Source organism: Mytilus californianus, unplaced genomic scaffold (genome assembly GCF_021869535.1).
Source record: "Mytilus californianus isolate M0D057914Y unplaced genomic scaffold, xbMytCali1.0.p SCAF_3, whole genome shotgun sequence".
In the NCBI taxonomy this organism is placed as follows: domain Eukaryota; kingdom Metazoa; phylum Mollusca; class Bivalvia; order Mytilida; family Mytilidae; genus Mytilus; species Mytilus californianus.
The window spans coordinates 115,141,144-115,163,757 of record NW_026262679.1 but is presented as its reverse complement, the minus strand read 5'-3'; the positions used below and the strand labels follow the sequence as shown (position 1 = coordinate 115,163,757).

The following is a 22,614-nucleotide window of genomic DNA, read 5'->3' as shown; positions in this document are numbered from 1 at the left end:
TTGACAACTAATTCTAGGAAGATGCTTTTGAAATTTTGAGTTACTTCTATTTTGATTAGCTTACAGTTTGAATTAAAATGTACTTAATGTTCATCGATAATTCAACTTCATTTTGAAAATGGCTATCACAAACACTACTTCGCGGATCTGCGCTGTGCGGAAAGTAAAATCAATACACATCTACACGAGACAGCAGATTCTACGTTAATAATAATAATAATATTTTATTCAATAAAATATCAAGCATATGAGTTAATACAATACTCAAGTATATATGATACATAAAGACAAAACTAACACATGCTTTGTAAAATATAATGGCATTTTATGAGTGTAGTATCCTTAAGTGCATGGAAAAAATTTGCTGATATTTTATCAGGGATAACCCATGAAAGCTCTAGAGCTTGTTTCCAATGGGGTCCCTTCATGTAAACGGCTTATAGTTTCGACATACAAAAAATGATATTACACAAATTAATATGACATAAAAACTTCATATAAAAATAGTTTAAATAAAAAATAAGTTTAATAGTATAAAAAGAAGTCTGATGAAGCCGCACTATAACTTTTGGTCAAGTTCTCTTAGACATTATGCTTTTATCGGTATTCCCCAGACATGCGTGAGATCCATATCAACGGGAGTACTATAATCCCGGTTTCAGGGGTTTCCTCCCTTTCTCCGGTTGAAGAAAAAAAATAAATACCGTGTTTAAAATATTCCATGAATGAACATTTTTCGACGCTTACTACGATTTTTACAATGTTTATTAAAGACGTAAAAGCCCGAGTGTATCGAAAGTATCTAATCTCGGCCCACATCAAACTCGGACTATAATAAACTCGGCCTATTACATAATCGGCATCAGAAAATCGGACTATAACAAAATTCGTATTTATACTATTTGCTCAGTTCTTATTATTTTTCTTCTTGAGGTCTATTTAGGGGTATTTTGAGTGGCCAACAGAAGGGAGGGATTTACAATAGAACCCTATGGGATTTATTTATTTTTTAATTTTCAAATGACTATAACGTGAAAACAGTAAGTGATAGACACACGGTATTTTCAGAAATGATCCCAGGATCATAAAACAAATCAAATGAAATATAGCGGGAGTCCCTCTGGATCAGCCCCCTCCTGTTTGAAAACTTGTAAACGGTTGAGATCCCCACCCCTAAACCCTATATATTATTGTATGGGACAATAAAACAAGTCAAATGAAATATAGGGGGAGTCCCTGGGTGTCACCCCACCCCATCCTGTTTTGAGAACTTGTAAATGGTCATGATCCCCACCCAGAAACCATATATATTCTTGTACGGGACAATAAAACAAATCAAATGAAATAAAAGGTGAGTCCCCTGGGGACACTCCCACCCCCTTCCTGCTTAAGAACTTGTAAACAGTCGAGATCACCACCCATAAACCATATATATTCTTGTATGGGACAATAAAACAAATCAAATGAAATATAGAGGAAGTCCACAGGGGTCACTCCACCCCCTTCTTTTTGAAAACTTGTAAACGGTTGAGATCCCCACCCCTAAACCATATATATCATTGTATGGGACAATAAAACAAATCAAATGAAATATAGAGGAAGTCCACAGGGGTCACCCCACCCCCCTTCTTTTTGAAAACTTGTAAACGGTCGAGATCCCCACCCCTAAACCAGATATATTCTTGTATTGGACAATAAAACAAGTCAAATGAAATAAATTGGGGGAGTCCCTGGGTGTCACTCCCACCCCATCCTGTTTTGAGAACTTGTAAAAGGTCAAGATCTCCACCCCGAAACCATATATATTCTTGTACGGGACAATAAAACAAATCAAATGAAATAAAAGGTGAGTCCCCTGGGGTCACCTGCACCCCCTTCCTGTTTAAGAACTTGTAAACAGTCGAGATCACCACCCATAAACCATATATATTCTTGTATGGGACAATAAAACAAATCAAATGAAATATAGAGGAAGTCCACGGGCCGGGTCACCCCACCCCCTTCTTTTTGAAAACTTGTAAACGGTCGAGATCCCCACCCCTAAACCATATATATTCTTGTGTGGGACAATAAAACAATTCAAATAAAAAATAGGGGGAGTCCCTGGGTGTCACCCCCACTCCATCTTGTTTTGAGAATTTTTAAACGGTCAAGATCCCCACCCTGAAACCATACATGTTCTTGTATGTCACAATAAAACAAATCAAATGAAATAAAAGGCGAATCCCCTGGGGTCACTCCCACCCCCTTCCTGAGAATGACTAATTATGGGAGCTTTGTTTTGGAGACTTCGTAACAGCATCATGTTACAATTATTTCTTGTATTAAGTAATTTTTTTTTTAAAGTTGGAAAAAAAGTTAAACACCCAATCTACACATTTACAACCTTTTTGAAATATTACACACTACCGTTGCAAACTTTCCACTGTTGCTATCCAGCACTTTGATTAAACCTTCCCACACAATGGTAAATCATCATGAAAATTGGAGAATGTAACATGTTTGACGGTCAGAACGTATCGATTATTACGTAATTAGCCCAGTTCCGTTCCGTTGTTGGTTTATAAGTTACTTTTTGTATTTCCGGGAAACAAAAAATTGAGAGAGAAAAAACACTGCATTGCCATTGGGTCATAGAATCAAAAACGACTTTAATTTGCTGCATTTGGATACGTTTTTTAGTCCTAATTTATATGTGAATACGACAATTTATAGGAAAATCAACGTAACGAAACCTTCAATGAAAAGGGGGAGGGTCAATTAGATCCATAAATGGCATAATGAATTGATCTTCAAAAATTCACCAGGAGTAGGAAGTTTTACAATTATCTTGGTCCGATATGTATATTCCTATTTCCCTTGAATAATTGACTAATGATGTGAAACAGGTGCTGTCTGGTGTCAGAGCTTTAGCTAGGACTGGGAACAACAGTATATCTAACATGTCTAATATCTATATATATGTTCCTGGCTAGGGGACGTACAAATGTATCCCTTTTGGAATTCTGAGTCGTGAGGGATTTTCTGATTTGGCCAAATCAAAAACCGCTCCAGACACAGAATCCCAAAAGGGATTACTAGGGGACAAACATTTGATATTCTGGAAGTTGGAATTTTTCTGACAAAATATTTCTTTACCTTTTTAAAATAACAAAATTACCAAAATCAAAGGAAAACGGAAAGTCCCTTACAAAGTTAAAAGCTCAAAACACATCAAACCAATGAAAAACAACTGTCATATTCCTGGCTTGATACAGACATTCCTTATGTAGAAGTCTCCCTTATTTTTTTGTGTATGAAAATTTCAATTTTGTGCACCATTATTTCCTGGATTTTGTTGGGCAAAATCAGTCATCACACTTGGCTGGCTACATCTGAGACTTGTATAGTTGTGACATAAAGAGACAATATTAAAGGATGGTTATATGCTGAAACAAACAAAAAATTTTCAGTTTTACTGAATGAATATCTGGTCATACTGAACAGTCTGTAGAAGTCTGTAAGAAATTTTTAAACAATTTTCATTAAATAATCTTGAAATGTATTAAGCATGTTATGTGTTACAAAGAAGTAAAAATCCATTTTTTCCCTCCAAACTCTTTAACATTTCAAACCTAATCTATGTTGGCCATATTGTCAAAAATTGTGACCAAAGATCTAGACTTCTCAATAAATCAACTGAGAAAGTAAAATATAAAACACAAAATGCCTACACACTGAAATATAATGAAAACAAAGAGAGAGTTTGTGTATTTAAATAAGAAAATTTGGTTGGGAGGGGAGGGGGTTAGAATTTGAGAAAGTTTCTGTTTATGTTATCCACATCTTTCTTTAAAAGACTTCAGATGATTAAGAGCTTGACAATATAGAAAATACTTGTCTGTTGTTGAAGACTTTGGACGATTTAGAGCATGACATTATTGTAAATACTTGTCTGTTTGTTGAAGACTTCGGATGATTAAGAGCTTGACATTATTGTAAATACTTGTTTGTTGTTGAAGACTTCAGATAATTAAGAGCTTGACATTATTGTAAATATTTGTCTGTTGTTGAAGACTTCGGATGATTTAGAGCTTGACATTATTGTAAATACTTGTCTGTTGTTGAAGACTTCGGATGATTAAGAGCTTGACATTATTGTAAATACTTGTCTGTTGTTGGAGACTTTGGATGATTTAGAGCTTGACATTATTGTAAATACTTGTCTGTTGTTGGAGACTTTGGATGATTTAGAGCTTGACATTATTGTAAATACTTGTATGTTGTTGGAGACTTTGGATGATTTAGAGCTTGACATTATTGTAAATACTTGTCTGTTGTTGGAGACTTTGGATGATTTAGAGCTTGACATTATTGTAAATATTTGTCTGTTGTTGAAGACTTCGGATGATTTAGAGCTTGACATTATTGTAAATACTTGTCTGTTGTTGAAGACTTCGGATGATTAAGAGCTTGACATTATTGTAAATACTTGTCTGTTGTTGGAGACTTTGGATGATTTAGAGCTTGACATTATTGTAAATACTTGTCTGTTGTTGGAGACTTTGGATGATTTAGAGCTTGACATTATTGTAAATACTTGTATGTTGTTGGAGACTTTGGATGATTTAGAGCTTGACATTATTGTAAATACTTGTCTGTTGTTGGAGACTTTGGATGATTTAGAGCTTGACATTATTGTAAATACTTGTCTGTTGTTGGAGACTTCTTTGTTGATGTTAATGTCTTTTTGTTAATTATGTCATGAGGTTTCTGTCTCCATGCACATCCAGGGCAAAAGGAGGGCAATGCTTACTATTTCCATAAAATTTTTGGATATCATTTGTGCCAGAATTTTTTTTTGGGGGACACATCCCATCTGTGCCTCACTGGTCTCTTTGACCCCACCTTCTTTACATTTTTATATATCTTATAAATGTAAAAAAAACAAAACAGTTCATACTGAGATCTAATGACATAGTCCATAAAATGTCAAGAATCAAACAGTTACATTTGTACTTTCATTAGAAAACTACATTGGAAATGAAAACAAATGACTGACGACATATGGGTAATGTTACCTTTCCATACTTTCAAATGACATTTACAACATGACGAAGTGGTCAAGATAGAAAAGCCATTGAATATTTTAAAGTGGAACCTGTTAAAATTATTCCATTTACATAATTAACCTGTGAGAAAGATTTTAAAATGTCCCATGATATGACTTTTTCAACAGACAGTCAATATGTCGGAAATTCCCATAAGATAAACTTAGTACTGTGTCTTGTTGGTGAAACTTTGGGTAAAAGCAAATTCTTCTTAGATGATGATACATTATAAAAGTTTTAGATATAATTGTCTGTTATGTTTTGTTATATGATTTTTACAGCATAAACATGGCTGATTTGATGGAATTATTGACATTGTGTTCTGAACTTGATGAAGATCTGTCAAATCTAAGCAGGGGAGATAACCAAAGAAAGGAAAGAATAAGAAAACACATACAAACAATAGATACTAAATTGAAATATCAGGTGCCAGAATTTGAGAAAGGTAGATATATTTATCCAGGTTTCACATTGCATTGAATTACAAAAACAGATCCTAAGCTTAAATATCACTATAATCATGTATCTCACATTTGATGCAAACTTTTTGTTCGTTTATCTTAGACCAATGATCGTGCTATTTGGACACTTCAATCTATGATTCCTTGGATTGTACAAATATTGGTTTCTAAACTCTTCTTTAATTAAATCTAAATATTTTTGTTAATATTAGTTTAAAAAAAAACATTATGTAAATAAGTATGGTCTAATCAGGGTCTTGTCTTCGAAGACTTGGAATGTGCTTTCCCTATAAACGAAAAAAAATATCTTTAAACATGTTTAAAAAGATTTAGTCTACTAGTCTTTTTTTCAAAGAATAAAAATAATCACTAATTACCAGTAGTTAGAACTCTTTTTGAACCCACAAAAATTGATTGATGCTTATAACATGCATGAATCATCTGTCAATTACTGTATCACTTCCCTGTCAACTCTGAGGTTATGAGCTTGAACTTTGCATGTGGCAGGTGCGTTCAAATCCAATCTTATTTAACTAGGATTGTCAGGTTTCCTGCAGAAGGTTGGTGGTTCGCTGCAGCTTTCTCCACCTATAAAAACTGACCACCATGATATAGCTAATTCACAATAGTGCTAAAAATTGTGTTAAACAACAACATTCAATCAATTAATCTGTCACCTACAAATAATTGTTCATTCTCCAGTGCTTTCATTCAAATTTAATTATCTTTTCCTTTTTATCTTCATACACCTTTCTTTGTATATAACAAATCTCCTTATTGTTAAAAAGGCATTTGAACCCTTCTATATTTAGCTGTGGTAGGTTACACTGTGGTAATATACCATATACAACAAATCTTTATTCAACAGGAGTAAATACAACATGTAAAGTGATTCCATCAACAAATTTTCAATTTTCATATATTAGTTTATCTCTTTAGAATGAATCATATAGATTCTTTCATTGGTACCAGTGGATTATCGTCAATGATCGGATTTATCTGAGGCTCATATTTTAAAATTCAACAATTTAGCTATCAAGATTGGATAAATCTGATAATCCAGGAGTAACTATGTAAGAATCTGTTTCACTGATGTTTATCAAATAATTTTTCATTTTTGAAAAACAAATTCCCCTTTTGAGTGCCTTTCACATTCCTGATTTCTACTTCATACTCTAAGAAATTGATGCACCTAATTTATGCATCTCTGGATCAAATGGTAGCAAACGTTAATAAAGACCACTTCTGATCAAAAACATTGCATTTAAGGAAATAAAATGTTTTATAAAGTAGCCAATTTTTCTAACATCTGTTAGCACATTTTGATTCACCAAGTTTAGCCAATCATCTACTGAGATCATAGGCAACCACGCATTGATTAAATTTTTGAGTCCAGGAAGAGTTAAATTGCAAAAGAAATTAGAGAAATGATCATACATTGTGCGTCCTGAAATTTCTTTGTTTTATTTCCAGATTTACAGTGGCTAAATATTGCATCGTCCTTGTCACTGTATAATAATTTAAAAGGAAATATTGTAATTTTGGACTTCTTTACCTACTGCTGTATAAATTGTGTTCATGTTCTACCAGATTTGGAGAAGGTAGAACAAAAATATTCGCTGAATGATGGGGTAGTTATCATTGGTGTTCATTCTGCCAAATTTGAAAATGAAAAAGTGTCTGCCAACATTCTGAGTGCCATACTACGATACAACATTCACCATCCGGTTGTAAATGACCATGATGCAGTGCTTTGGAACAAACTTCAGATCCAATGCTGGCCAACGTTTGTTGTAGTTGGACCTGACGGCCAGTTCCTTCAAACATTTGTTGGAGAAGGCCACAGAGAAAATTTACTGGAGTTTATAGATGAATCATTGGCATATTTTAAAGACAAGATAAATCCTTGTGATTTGAAATTATCTTTGGAGAAAGAAAAAATAAATGAGACTCCTCTTCAGTTTCCTGGGAAAGTAACCACTTCAAATGATGGTAAAATTTTGGTAGTGTCAGATACAGGCCACCATAGAATTTTAATTTTGTCACCATTAGGTGTTGTACAGGTATATATATATATATATATATATATATTTCATCTTACAAAATATTACAAGATCACAAAAAAGACAATACAGTGGGAAACTGTGTGGACTCCCATAGTTAACTGCTAATGGCCAGCCACTGACTACTATTATAGTATTTTTTTAAATTGAGGTAACAGAACACTACAAAACTAGTAGTTTATATGCAGGCTCCAGAATCTCTTGTAAAAACTAAATGCAGTTATATACTATAAAAAGCTACTTCTAAACATTTAGATCAAAAATAGTACATAGATTTGGTCAACTATTAAATGATTGGTGGATACAAGTGCCGACTACAACAACAATGTATATGATTTACCCCTTGGTGTTTGTCTATATGAACTATACATTTTCCTCTTATGTAAATATTTATTTGGTAAAAGTAGTATGAACTTTTTCATTTTCCACTCACAAATATGTGTCTTAATTATGCTTTTTGTCAATTTAAGTCCTGACTGATAATCTCAGTGAATGTTCCTGATATTTGGATAACCTAACAGTTTAAATTTATCACATAACTGTCAAATTATTTAAACACAAAAATCTCTTGAATTTGCAATACTTTAAATTTTAGGGTCAAATAGGACCCCTTATTAGTGCACCTCCTACATATCTGCATCTGTAGCAATTTTAATGCCTTCATCATGTGTATTTTTATCTGCAGCACTGTATTGGGGGAACAGATAGAGGTAATGTAGGTGGTAGTTTTACAGAGGCCAGATTTAACTCTCCACAAGGTGTAGCCATCAATGGAGATATTGTTTATGTAGCTGACACAGATAATCACATAATTAGAGAGGTTTGTTTTATATATTTTGTCGTTATGTACGAACTAACAAGTCTCAAGCTAGTGGGCAACTTATTCATAGATTGGTCAAGTAGCCTTGTATTCCATATATACTCACCTTCACCATTGGGAATAAATTGTTTGTTTTGATGCAAATTTAAAGGCTTAAAGTATTGTTTATTAGGAAACAAAGAGAAAATGTGAATGTAGTAGACTGGTCTTATATTATTTCAATAGAACATTGTTTCAGCATTAAAAAGAAGCAGGTTATTTTCTAAAAATGCACAGACATGCAACAAATGATAAAAATGCTTAGAATGACAAGGTCTACCTAATTAAATTTTCTCAAAAGTTATCAGATGACTCTTCTTAGGAGTTATTGACGATGTTCGACTACTTTTCATGTTTTACCCCTATTATTTCAAAAACTATGATAGATAGAAATGTATATGCAGAAACTGTAAACAGCAATAAGGGAGCAGCAATACACGATCTACAAAAATGCCTATTGGACCCGAACCATCAGACTTCTTCATGAGTTAATGCCCTTAAATGATGATATTTGACAAATTTATACATTTTTGTTTATCCTCTTGAAAAGTGAATAGATAAACAGAATCTGTAAATGTAAAAGTGAATAGATAAACAGAATCTGTAAATGTAAAAGTGAATAGATAAACAGAATCTGTAAATGTAAAAGTGAATAGATAAACAGAAACTGTAAATGTAAAAGTGAATAGATAAACAGAAACTGTAAATGTAAAAGTGAATAGATAAACAGAATCTGTAAATGTAAAAGTGAATAGATAAACAGAATCTGTAAATGTAAAAGTGAATAGATAAACAGAAACTGTAAATGTAAAAGTGAATAGATAAACAGAAACTGTAAATGTAAAAGTGAATAGATAAACAGAAACTGTAAATGTAAAAGTGAATAGATAAACAGAATCTGTAAATGTAAAAGTGATCAGCAACACAAGATCTACTAAAATACCAATATGACTTCAACATATAAAAGTTACTACCCTTTGATATGACTTTTATGGAATTTTGATGTTTTTGAATATTATCTTGAAAACAGTCATTGATAGAGAGAAACTAAACAGTATAACTGACAAACAAGCAAATTGAGATCTTCAAATCATTTGTTGTGGTCTTTGATATTGTTATACTTCTTAGTGGAGGGTAATTTGAATTGAGGGGTTTGGGTGGACGGCCTGGAACATTTTGAAAAAAAATTTCCAGATTTATTTTGTAAATAATGTAATTCTGGTACCAAAGAAAAAATAATTTATTACCTGTAATTTAACTTAAAAGTGCTCAAAACACTATGTATGTTCATTTGAAAATTAGGAATTTGATTCTTAAAAATATTTTTTATTGTGAAAAATAAATATTTATGCCTTAATTAGAATATGACACATATCCTGTTGTATTTATAAGCATCCCATTCCCTCCAAAGTTTGGTGTAGGATTTCCATTTAGAATATGCATCAAATATTGGTCACTGGACATTAAACTGACTTCAGTAAGTCATTTACCTGTGCTGTTTTTACCTGATGTGGAAATACAATAAATGGATTCCTTGCTTATAGATGATAACTACAGACATGTACAGGACACTTTATTTAAAGCTTTATCAACTCAGACAAAAAAGTAACTTTTGGTTATCATTTTTAGATCAATTTGACCTCTAAAACAGTAAGAACATTAGCAGGAACTGGAGTTCAAGGTCAGGATAAGGAGGGTGGTAAATTTGGAACAAATCAACAGTTATCCTCACCATGGGATGTAGTTCTAGGAAAATCCCCAGGTAAGTACAATTGTTACATATTTTTCATGTTGGGCCCTTTTATAGCCGACTATACGGAATGGGTTTTTCTCATTGTTGAAGGCCGTACGGTTGTCTATAATTGCTTACATCCACTTTATTTGTTGTCTCATTGGCAATCATACCACATCTCCTTATTTATATATATATCCAGTAATGTATATTTCAATTGATTTAAACTCAGTTCCACTCATGTTTTAATATTAAACCTGCTAAAACTTTTTTCTTCCAGAAAGTGTTAAGGAAAATGTGTTATATATAGCTTTGGCTGGAACTCATCAGATCTGGGTCTACTTCTTGCAGGATAGTGACTGGTTAAAAGGAAGGTTTGTCTTGTTTTATTCACATATTAATTCATGAGGCCATTTTTTTTTGGGTGGGAGGTATATTTCAATGTTTAATTCATTTTCACTCCACTTTCAACATAAATTGAAAACCATATTTAGAAAGTTAATCAAGGTATATCTATTATTAGAATTGTTTTTCCTTCTCAGAATTTACCAAAATGTACCAGACAGGAATTAATGATCAAATTCTTTCTGGTTATCATCAGCTTAATAGTGGAAGTGGGAAACTATGATAAAGTCTAACTTTCAGTTCAACCACATTCATAACAGAATTTTCAAAAAAGATGGCTTTTTAAATTGATAATTATATATATATTGTACCATACATTAAAATTATGCCATTCAGGGCAAGTGTGAGCTGTTGCCATCAATTGGCTAAATAGTTGTGATAATTTTTAAAAAAATCTTCTCTGAAATTACCAGGTCTATCTGGACAAAGCTTGGCCAAGTTCATTCTTATATTGTCTAGCTTACAAACTGTTGTCATTTTGCAAATTATACAAACATTTGGTTGCTAAGGCTAAAAATAGAAAAAGGGGCTTGCATACAAATAAACATCTAATATCTTTAAGAATGTTATACATAGAGAAAAAATGAGGGACCAAAACTTCACATTAATGATTTTTTATCAAGTTAAGTATTTTTGCCTATAATTTTGAAAGCTATGATTTAAGACAGAAACAGCAAACTGTAATGATTATCTGTAATACAAGATGTACAAAATGTCAGATATCTTTAATAGACTTCTTATTGGAGTTGTGGCATATTTTTTTTATTTTTTGGCTATTATCTGGAAAATTATAATAGAAACTTTGACAAGTGATGATGATAAGCAAAGCAAGATCTACAAATAGGTCAACATGACTGAAATATCAATAGACTCTCTAATGTAGTTAGTCCCCTTATATGGCTAATTTTGTATTTTTTTTCTAATTTAAGCCATCTTGAACTCTCAAATAAATCTCTATAAAATTAAAGATAAAGTTATAAATTAGGTAGAACATTTTGGATAACTATCATTATTTGTATGTAAAAAAGCAGAATTATTTTATACATAAGATATAGCTGTGTTATAATTTGAATATTTCTTCTTTTTAACACAGTCACCACTCTGTAGGAACCTGTCTGAGATTTTCTGGCAGTGGACAGGAGGAAAATAGAAACAACAGCTACCCTACTAAAGCAGGATTTGCTCAGCCATCAGGTTTGGCTCTGTCACCAACACTTGGTTTAATGTTTGTAGCAGACAGTGAGAGTTCTACTGTAAGAAAGGTGTCGCTGAAAGATGGGGGTGTCAAAGCTTTGGTTGGAGGAGAGTTTGATCCAATGGTATGAATATTATGTTAGTGATGTTTGAGTTTCATATCTGGAATGATTGTAAGGTGTACATCTTGTAGGATTCATGATCTTGACCTCATTTTCATGGTTTATTTTTCAATGTTAAGTTTTGGTAGCTGAGTACGCTTCACGAATACCATTAGCAATATGTCAACTATATTTTGTGTATAAAATGATTGTAAGGTGTACATGTCAGTCTGACATGGACAATTGACCCTGACCTCATTTTCGTGGTTCATTGGTCAGTGTTAAGTCCATATGAAGTTCTGTACATAAGGCTAAACTTAACCAATCTGGATATACATATACAACAGGTTTTGGTTTCTGTCCATATGAAGGTATTTATTTAGATATCGCTAAACTTTACCAAACTGGATAAACATATACAACTGGTTTCTGCATTATAATTTTTGTCAATTATTTTTTACAGAATTTATTTGCATATGGAGACAAAGATGGTAAAGGCTATGACTGTAAACTGCAGCATCCATTAGGTGTTGCCATAGTGACAGAAGAAAGCGGACCATTGCTGGTTGCTGATTCATATAATCATAAGGTATTTGGAACCTCATAAATTGCTTAGCTGGTCTCTTAGTAGTAATCGCCTCAGTCTCAGAGGTCATAGGTTTGATCTCTGGTCTGTTAAAAGATCTCACAGCTTAAGGAGTAAGAGCAAAGACTGATCAGAATAATGTGTTTGTTGAGGGTAACATATATTCTTGCAGACTGTTAACTTGTGAACTAGCTCATTGAAAATCTTACTCAGCATTTAGTACAAAGCAGGGTCTATATCCATAACACTTTAACATGTTCTTGCCTGATATGCATGTAGTATTTGACACTGGATGTTAAACACCAATCCATCATTATCATAATTTCTAACCTCAAAGTGTCATAAATAATATCTATTATAATGATATTTCTATAGCATAATACATGATACAGTAGAATTTAGTTATAATGAATTTCTGGGGACCAATGGTACAACTTTGCCATAAATGAAATTCATTATATTGATATACCGAATTTCGTAATACAATGTAAAGAATTCAGTGTAAGGGGGAAATTAGGAGGAACTATACAAGGTAGTTTGGCCAATTAATCAATAAGTGTATTACTACATATACAAACAAATTATATTATATTTCCAACCTCTGAAAAAAGGAGACAATCACTTTTTGTTAGTATTTCCTCTGTTGGTTTGTTGTCTATTTCCGAATCGTCAGTGTCAAAATCCTTGTTTAAAATATTTTCAACGATTGCATCATCTGACTTGGAATCTGTCTCTATAACTTCACTGTCGACATTAACCAAATCCTTCATTGTGAACCCGATTTGATCTAGTCTGCCTTGATTGTTTTAAATAAAATATGTAAAACATCAAGTTTTATATATCTTTATTGCAATAAAAACAAGCCACCACCTCTAATTAGATGTTATGTGGATAAGGGCTTGTCATATTGTTAATAAAATATTTTACCTTTTGGCCATCTAAACTTCACAATAACTACACTTCATTACATGTGCATATTGACTACAAGGATTAAGAAATGATTTGTTATATCACAAACTTTGCTGTAAGCAAGTTCGTTATATCCAGACATTTTGCCATGCATCTTTGATAGATTTTGTCAGGGATTATTGAAAAGTTTATTATAAGCATGTTCCCTATAATCAAGTTTTACTGTACCTGGTTGACATCTACCTGTATATCATTTTCAGCTGATAGTATTTGAATATTTGAATAATATACATTTTTTTTTATAGATATGAATGTGAAAAGCTTTACAACTGTATGATACTCAGAAATCCTGACAAAGTCCTTAGACCGAGTTATAATTACAAAATTAAGCATATTTTCCTATTTCATTTTTTTCTCATGAGATCATGAGAGGAAGTGTTTGTTTTAATAGCAATGTTTTTATTCATAAAATCTGAAATCAAAATCTGCTTTCAGGAAATTAAAATATAATATGATGTGTTTTCCAGGACAGTTGACACAATGTACGGATATGTTATCTTGGTCTGTTTACCTTTTCATTAAATATAACTAGAACTTTTACAAAGTTGTTTTTATTATCCAATATACTTTTGTTTCATACAGATGGCTGTTTTTCCTGCCCCATGTCAATAGTTAATGGGCATTATGTTTTCTGTTCTGTTCTGTGCAACTCTCCTTCCTGTAACAGGTTAAAGTTTTGGTTACAGGTAGTTTGTGATCACATCAATTTGAAACTTAGTACACATATTCATTATGAAGAAAACTATAAAATATATGCAAAAGAGTTTTGACCCATATTTCATGGATTCATGAACATGTAAATTTTATAGTGTGAGTGGGGCATGGTGTCCTATGGACACATATTCTCATTTTCATTTATTTTACATATGATAGTAAGATGTTTAATTTGTAGATAAAATACAATTTAACCTTTATGTTTAGTTATTATACCCCACGCAACTAAGTTGCGGAGGGTCAACTAAGTTGCGGAGGGTCAACTAAGTTGCGGAGAGTCAATTTAGTTGCGGAGGGTATAATGTTTTTCACCCGTCTGTCAGTCTGTCCGTCCGTCAGTCCTATTCCTGTCATCGCAACTCCTCTGAAACCACACAACAGAATTTCATGAAACTTTGTAGATAATAAGGACATACTATGTTGATGTGCATTTCGACAGGAAATTATGATTCAATTTTTTTCTAGGAGTTATGCCTCTTTGAACTTATTGGCCTCAATATACTACTGCAGCAGTTTGTCATCGCAAATCCTCTGAAACCACACAACAGAACTTTATGAAACTTTGTAGTTAATGAGGACATAATATGTAAATGTGCATATCCACAAGAAAATTTATATCAGTTGACTTTTGTAGAGTTATGAGTCTTTGAACGTAGGAATCTGGTGAGACTTTGTTTGTCCAGTGACAATGTGGGGGCGTGGGGTATGTGAGCGTGCTCACAAAGGTTCTTTAATTGGAAAATGTAAAAAGTAGTCTTTGTACATTTTCTATTTTTTATCTATTACAGATAAAATCTGTAGATCTGAAGACTTCTATTTGTACAACAGTTATTGGCCCTGAAACAGATGGGGATGGTGTGATACAGTTCCAGCTAAATGAACCAGGTGGTCTTTGTGTATCACTGGATAAAGTTTATATAGCTGATACAAATAACCATCAAATCAGAGTTCTAGATCTCAAAACACAGTCTATATCTAATGTAAGTACATCAAATCAAAAATATAAATCTTAAGGCATTAACTAGTTTAACCTTTTCATATTTTCTTGTGCCCATAGACATTTGTTTATTGTTTAAAACCACATATATAACTATAGATTTCTTTAGTTTTTAAAAGGTATTTGCCTTTTTGGCATCGTGTAACAGCCATTTTGTTGACCAATTGATTTCCTGAAAGAATGCACAAGTTTTTAATTGCTTTTTCATTCTTCGGTTGTTTCAAGATCTGTTAAAAGTATGTTTTGCTTCATTTCGTATTGAAAATTATTTTAATTTCGATTGAACTGTTCTAGCCTCATACTCTATATCTATATGAATTGTAATTTGAAATCAATTTCCCTCCAAAATTTGTTTCACGGCGCAGTGATACAGTGAATGTTGTTTGTGTCCTAAGCAGTCTCTTTTCTACCTATGATTTTCAGTCAAATATCAGCCCTTATTTCTAAATTTATTTTAATAACCACATTTTCCCATTAATAATCTGCCCAATATTAAATTATTTAATTTTTAGCTTCCTGTTATATTCTCACAAGATGAGACTGACTCAAGACCGAAACAGCAAATCAAGCTTAAAGGACAGATTGAAGATATGAAATGCTTAGTGCTGCCATCTATTGGTGACCTTACGTTCACTTTAGAGATATCTTTACCTGAGGGATCACATCTGACAGAAGATTCTCCATCAAGATGGGTTTTGTTATCAGGTAAATTACACTGATAGTTTCTGATGAATGCAATCTGATTAAAGTACACATGTTCATGCTTACACTGATCTGTTTTACTTTCTGTTTCAACAAACTTTTTAGGATCCTTCAGATATCATATTCCATTATTTTATATGGGTTAACACAATTTTTCCTTATTGACGAAATCCATTTAACTATAGAATTGGTTAAAATTAAATGATAGAATTGCTTTTCATAAATATTTCTGAAATGTCAAATAAATATAGGGGTCACATGCCTTATTTTCTTGAAAAGTCCAAAAAAACACAAGTTGTCCTTTCAAATTCAGTATAATTATCTGCCCTTGTTTTTAAAAGAATACACGTAACGACACTAAATTTTTTGATAATTTAATCTTTAAATTTCAAGGTTAAGATGTTTCTGCTGTATATTGAATGATACTTGGGAAAGTATTTTTAAACCAAAGAATTATTTTTGCAATATTCCCAGAAGGGATGCTCAGAAAAAGACACCAGATCCATTATGTGTCTTTTAACTGTATCTTGCTATTCCATTCTTGAAGATAATCAGGGAGAGTTAAATATAACCTTAATATATGATCATATGAATGTCAAAAGATTAAAAATTTATCAGTTGCTACTACTGTTTCAGTAGTGTATGGGGACCTCTGAAAGTCTGTTTTGTGGTGTAATTGGTTTGATTTTTGTTTTGTAAGATATGCCTTTGATATTTAATATGCAGTTTCATTTGCATCTTTGCATGTCAATTTTAAAAAAGAATATTAGGCTCCAGTGAGAATTATTATATTTTAGTCGACACAGTGGTAGAATATTTATTTTATATGACAGTCAGAAAGTAAAATATTATTCTTTTTATTTTTAGAGAAGAATGGGCAATATACTGAAGAATTCAGAGGAGAAATTACAAGTGTAGAAAATTCAGAAATATGTACTGTTTCTGTAAATGAAGATCTCAGTATATTATACTGTCAGTGTAAGGTCTTACATTGTGGAGTAGATAATGTATGTAAAATGTCACAGAAAACTTTCAAACAAGTTGTCATCATAGATCCACAGTCATTGACATCAAGGAGAAACAGTCATATACATTTCAGTGTTTGAAATTACAGAAAACAAATTACAAGTAACACAAGTAAATGAAAAATTATACTTGGGAAAACACTTTTCTTTGTATCAGTTTTTTTTTTAAACCACCTCTGTGGCATCTTGGTAGTATGCCTGCCTGGAGAGTAAGAGGTTGTGGATTTGATCTACAGCCAGGTCAAACCAAACACTTGAAAATTGGTATTTGCTGATTCTCTGCTTACCACCCATTATTTAGGTGTAAGAGCTATTAAATATTGGCCTTGAGTCAGACAAATGTGTCCAGGTTTTGCGACATGTATTCCTGTGTACTGTTACATTGTGAACTAGCTTGATCAAACTCCTGCTCAAAGTGTTGGTTTAGTACAAAGCAGGACTCATATTCATATCACATTAAAATGTTCTCAAAATTAATATGCATTTAATTTGCCACTGGATCCTAAATTACCATCCAATATCATCATCTTAATTAAGAATATGTATTTTGTTGGGAAATTTTGGTAGTTTGAGGGAAATACGAAATTGATATTCCATTAACAATAATGCAGTAAGTAAATATGTTATTTTTATACGACCGCAAAAAATTTTTGTGGTCGTATATTGGTATGACAGCGTCGTCGTCGTCCTAAGACACATTGGTTTTCGCACTCTAACTTAAGTTTTAGTCAATGGATCTCTATGAAATTTTACCATAATATTCAATACCACAAAAGGAAGGTTTGGATTGATTTTGGGGGTTATTGTACCAACAGTTAAGGAATTAGGGGCCAAAAAGGGGCCAAAAATGAGCATTTTTGTAACTTCCAGACATAACTTGTGTGTTAGTGTATGGATCTCTCTGACATTGTACCACAAGGTTTCATATCACGAAGGGAATGCTGGGATTGATTTTGGGGGTAATTGCGTCAAAATATTAGGAATTAGGGGCCAAAAAAGGGGCAAAAAACAAGCATTTTTCTAGTTTCATGACAATAACTTGTGTGTAAGTGTATGGATCTTTCTGAAATTGTACTACAAGGTTCCATATCACAAAGGGAAAGCTGGGTTTGAGTTTGGTGGTAATTGCCCTAAACATTTAGGAATTTGGGGCCAAAAAACGCATGTTTCTAGTTTCCAGACAATAACTTGTGTTCAAGTGTATGGATCTCTCTGAAATTGTACTGCAGGTACCATACCACAAAGGGAAGGCTGGGAGTGAGTTTGGGGGTGATGAATCATAAGGGGGTTCAAAAAATTTGGGGGGGGATTTTTTTTTCTTTTAAAATTTTCCATTTTAAATTGGTTATTTCTGATTTATATATAAAAGCAAATAATAATGATATGGTTTGAATAGGTAAAATGAAAATTTTTAAGTTCTTAGACCACATTCATTCTGTGTCAGAAACCTGTGCTGTGTCAAATATTTAATCACAATCCAAATTCAGTGCTGTATCAAGCTTGAATGTTGTGTCCATACTTGCCCCAACTGTTCATGGTTCGACCTCTGCAGTCGTATCAAGCTGTGCCCAGCATAGCATTTTATTATCAATAAGTATGCTTTTAGGTCTTCACTTTATGATACCGCAGAAGTTAAGTGGTTGTCACAGATCCAAACATTATCATTAACTGTTCCCATTTTAGAAACTGATATTATAGGTATGTAAAAGACACAGTAAAACAATCGTCTGTTATTCGTTATAAAAAAAGAAGTAGAGATACCAAAGGGTGAATTAAAACTAATAAAATTTGTAAGGGTTCCGCGGAACCCAGTGTCTCGCCTACCTTTTCTGTTAATCGCAAGCTCAAAAAAAATGAGGAAGTAAATCAATAAAAATATTCCTCTTGATACTATCTTTTGATTGTAAGAAGCTTCTGTCCAAGTTTGGTAAAAATCCAGGATAGTTTATGAATCTAATAAATGTTTAAAAACTTTAACTGCAGACTGAATGTAATGTTAACTGGAAGAAAACAAAATTTCCTTCTAGATACTAGCATTTGATCATAAACAAGCTTCAGTCCAAGTTTGGTACAAATCCAAAATAGTATAAGAAAGTTATAACAATTTTAAAAACTTTAACCACAGAGTGAATGTGTTGTTTCCTGGCAGAAAATCTAAGTCCATTTAAAAGTAAAATACGGAAAAAATGGATTTATTTTTTTACAAAATTTCCTTCTAGATACTAGCTTTTGATCATAAACAAGCTTCTGTCCAAGTTTGGTACAAATCCAAAATAGTATAAGAAAGTTATTAAAATTTTAAAAACTTTAACCACAGAGTGAATGTGTTATTTCCTGGCAGAAAATCTAAGTCCATTTAAAAGTAAAATAAGGAAAAAATGGATTTATTTTTTTACAAAATTTACTTCTGGATACTATCTTATGATCATAAACAAGCTTCTGTCTCAGTTTGGTACAAACCCAGGATAGTTTAAGAAAGTTATTAAAATTTTAAAAACTTTAACCACAGAGTGAATGTAATATTTCCCGGCAGAAAAACTAAGTCCATATATAAGTAAAATACGGAAAAAATGGAATTTTATTTTTACAAAATTTACTTCTGGATACTATCTTATGATCATAAACAAGCTTCTGTCCAAGTTTGGTAGAAATCCAGGATAGTTTATGAAAGTTATTAAAATTTTAAAAACTTTAACCACAGAGTGAATAATTGTGGACGCAGCCGATGACAACGCCGACGGAATGTAGGATCGCTATGTCTCGCCTTTTCGACTAAAGTCGAAGGCTTGACAAAAATGAGATAAACAGACCAATTCATGGCAAAAAACAAGCCTATAAAACACTACATGAAAACTAAAGACTAAGCAACACTAACCGGGGATGATATCAAGTTCTCAGTCTCAACTTGTGTGACTTTTTTCTGTTAGTTTGCTTAGCCACTGCTTTTCCAACTTAACTCATTTTGAAGAAGAAATGTATATTGTTACAAAATTCTTTAACTAATAACCAGTGCTTTTGAAGGAGTGTGAAATTGTAGAGATCTTTTAAAAATACATTAATTAAGTTTTTAATTATCTATTTTTAACAACACATGTTTTAGTTGTTATAGTCTTTTAATATATTTTGTTATGAATATAATTAAGTTTGAATGTAACTTTGTAACTATGGATATAAGGAGGAGATAGGAAAACGGTCAGGTAGACAGCAACCCCAACATTACAATACTGTTAACCAACTAATTTTCACAAGCAATTTATTATTTTGCAACTTTGACAAATATAAATCGTCATGAATATGTTAACCTTCGATCTTTTCTTAAATATATACATCAAGAAAATTAGAAAATCTGAAAAATATATAGCTGTGAAGTTGAATAGATATGGCTAAACACAAAAATAAGTTGATTTACAGTATTATACAGGCAAGAAGTTCTACACGTGATCATTTGTTTAATTATTGAAAGAAGAAAATATGTATTCAAGGATTGCTGAAATTTACAATATTTTATAACATTGATATGAATATATAAAGCTGCCTAAAACATGTATTCAAGGATTGCTGAAATTTACAATATTTTATAACATTGATATGAATATATATAAAGCTGCCTAAATGTTGTGTTTACTTACTGTGATAAGGATGTATTTTATATTTTTATTAAATGGATCAGGTGCTATCTTGATAGTTCAGTGAAAATGGACGCCACACTAAACTCCAATACATATAAATGAACTAAAATTAAAAAACATACAAGACTAACAAAGACCAGAGGCTCCTGACTTGGGACAGGCGCAAAAATGTGGCGGGGTTAAACATGTTTTGTGAGATCTCAACCCTCCCCTATACCTCTTGCCAATGTAGAATAAAGAAACATATAGCAATACGCACAGTAAAACTCAGTTTAAAAGAAGTCTGAGTCCGATGTCAGAATAGGTAACAAAAGAAACTAAGCAAAATGACAATGATACATAAATGAACAAAGGACTACTAGCAGTTACTGACATGCCGGCTCCAGGCCTCAATTAAACTGATTGAAGGATTATGTCTTCATCATATGAAAAACAAGTACAATCCCTCCTGTTAGGGGTTTAGTATCATACCATCATTAAATATATGAGAAGAAAATAACCTGTATCATGCCAACAACTGGTTTTAGAATAAATGTGTTTATTTCCGATGTAAAGACCCTATGAGTGAATCAATATCAATACCAAAATATGCAATCCTTAATGACTTGACAACAGTATCGTAACTATATCCTTTCCGAATAAGTCTGTTTAAAGGTTTGGTTAGCTTTTTTTTGCAGCTTCGGAAGCCAGTACATAGTTGGAACTTTCATTGTAGATCTATTCGGTTCTGCTTGTAAAGAGGTAGCTAAAAGTTTATGTTTGTTACAGATGTCAATTTCCGGAAATGGAGTCAGTTGGAATGTTGGTGAATTGGTGATTTCCTTTTGTAGAACATCAATGTAAAGTTTACGTCAAACAATAATGATATTGTTAGCAGCCTTATCAGCCGGGACAAAAATATATTCCTTGGCGAGTTCTTTAAGCTTATGTTTAATACGGGAAATTGGGTTATTATGGTTGTTGTTAGGAGTAAAATGATCTTTAAAATGTTGAATACGTATATCAACTATGTTCATTAGCGAATTAAAAAAAGAATCTAATGATTTCTTGTTAGCCTTTTCTCGTTTTATCCATTTAGAGCAGTAAGTACGGAGTGAGTCGGAGAGAGTCGATGATGTTACGACACTCATTCCAATTAATAATTGACGGGGGACGATATTTCGGTCTTTTACTGAGCAATGATTTCAACTCTCGGTCATGAATGATGTTAAGGTCTCCTGTTATAACATGGGAAATGTGGCCATAAATGTATTCGGATTTACTGCATGAGGTAGTTGTATTGTCACTGATATTAACATCTTTACACTCTTCGCTGTAATTAAACACATATTTCCGGGTAGATTTTTTGTAAACATTACAAATAAGAGGGAGTTCAGTATTATCAAAATAGTCAGGAATTTGTTCTTTGACAGAAGGATCATTAAAAATACCGGCAATATTTACAAAATCAAAACCTTTATTGACATATTTAATTTTAATAAAATGTTTGATGTGATCTTCAGGGCGATCAATTTTAGGAAACAATTTAGAATAACAATATGCAATTATAATTTGGACGATTTCATACTTAGGACTGCAATATGGAATTGTGTTGCATTCCTCCAAAATTTGATGTAATTTATTAACAGGCAAAGAACAGAGCTTGGTTAATAGATAGTGTCTATCGTTGTTTTTTAAAATAGAAATTGGGTCCGAAATATTTGTATTGTTATTACGAAATTTTCTTTGATTGCGATTTATTCTACATAATGTTTGTTTCAAAAATTCCAATAGGTAACATATATCACATTATTGCAGTAATATGCGTCTTAAACAAGGGTTTATTACTACAATGATATTACATAATGAACAACCATATAAGAATTTTTCCAAAATTGGAATCTCGAGAAATTGTTCCATATTAAAGCTTAGGTTAGTGGTTGCAACTTGCAAGGTACCATCCTTTAAAAAATGTGGGTCTAAGAGGCTTTCAGAAAAGGAGAAAGTATGGTTAAGGGACAAAAAGAATTAAAAAATCAAATATATTTCAAGCTATCACTGAATTTCAGAGTCAAATATTTAATCTTTGTATTTTAAGAAAACATTGT

The 22,614-nt window shown here is 32.3% G+C and overlaps 1 protein-coding gene across 1 annotated transcript; it reads left to right on the top strand.

Annotated features, from left to right (window-relative positions):
* Positions 1-2,576: 2,576 nt before the first annotated feature.
* On the top strand, positions 2,577-20,574 carry LOC127735892 (NHL repeat-containing protein 2-like). The gene is made up of 11 exons (XM_052246312.1): positions 2,577-2,809; positions 5,372-5,535; positions 7,025-7,614; positions 8,300-8,434; positions 10,103-10,235; positions 10,486-10,579; positions 11,704-11,929; positions 12,369-12,494; positions 14,963-15,154; positions 15,684-15,876; positions 16,741-20,574. The coding sequence occupies exons 2-11, from the start codon at positions 5,379-5,381 to the stop codon at positions 16,977-16,979; spliced, it is 2,085 nt and encodes a 694-aa protein (XP_052102272.1). The 5' UTR covers positions 2,577-2,809; positions 5,372-5,378; the 3' UTR covers positions 16,980-20,574.
* The last annotated feature ends 2,040 nt before the right edge of the window (positions 20,575-22,614 follow it).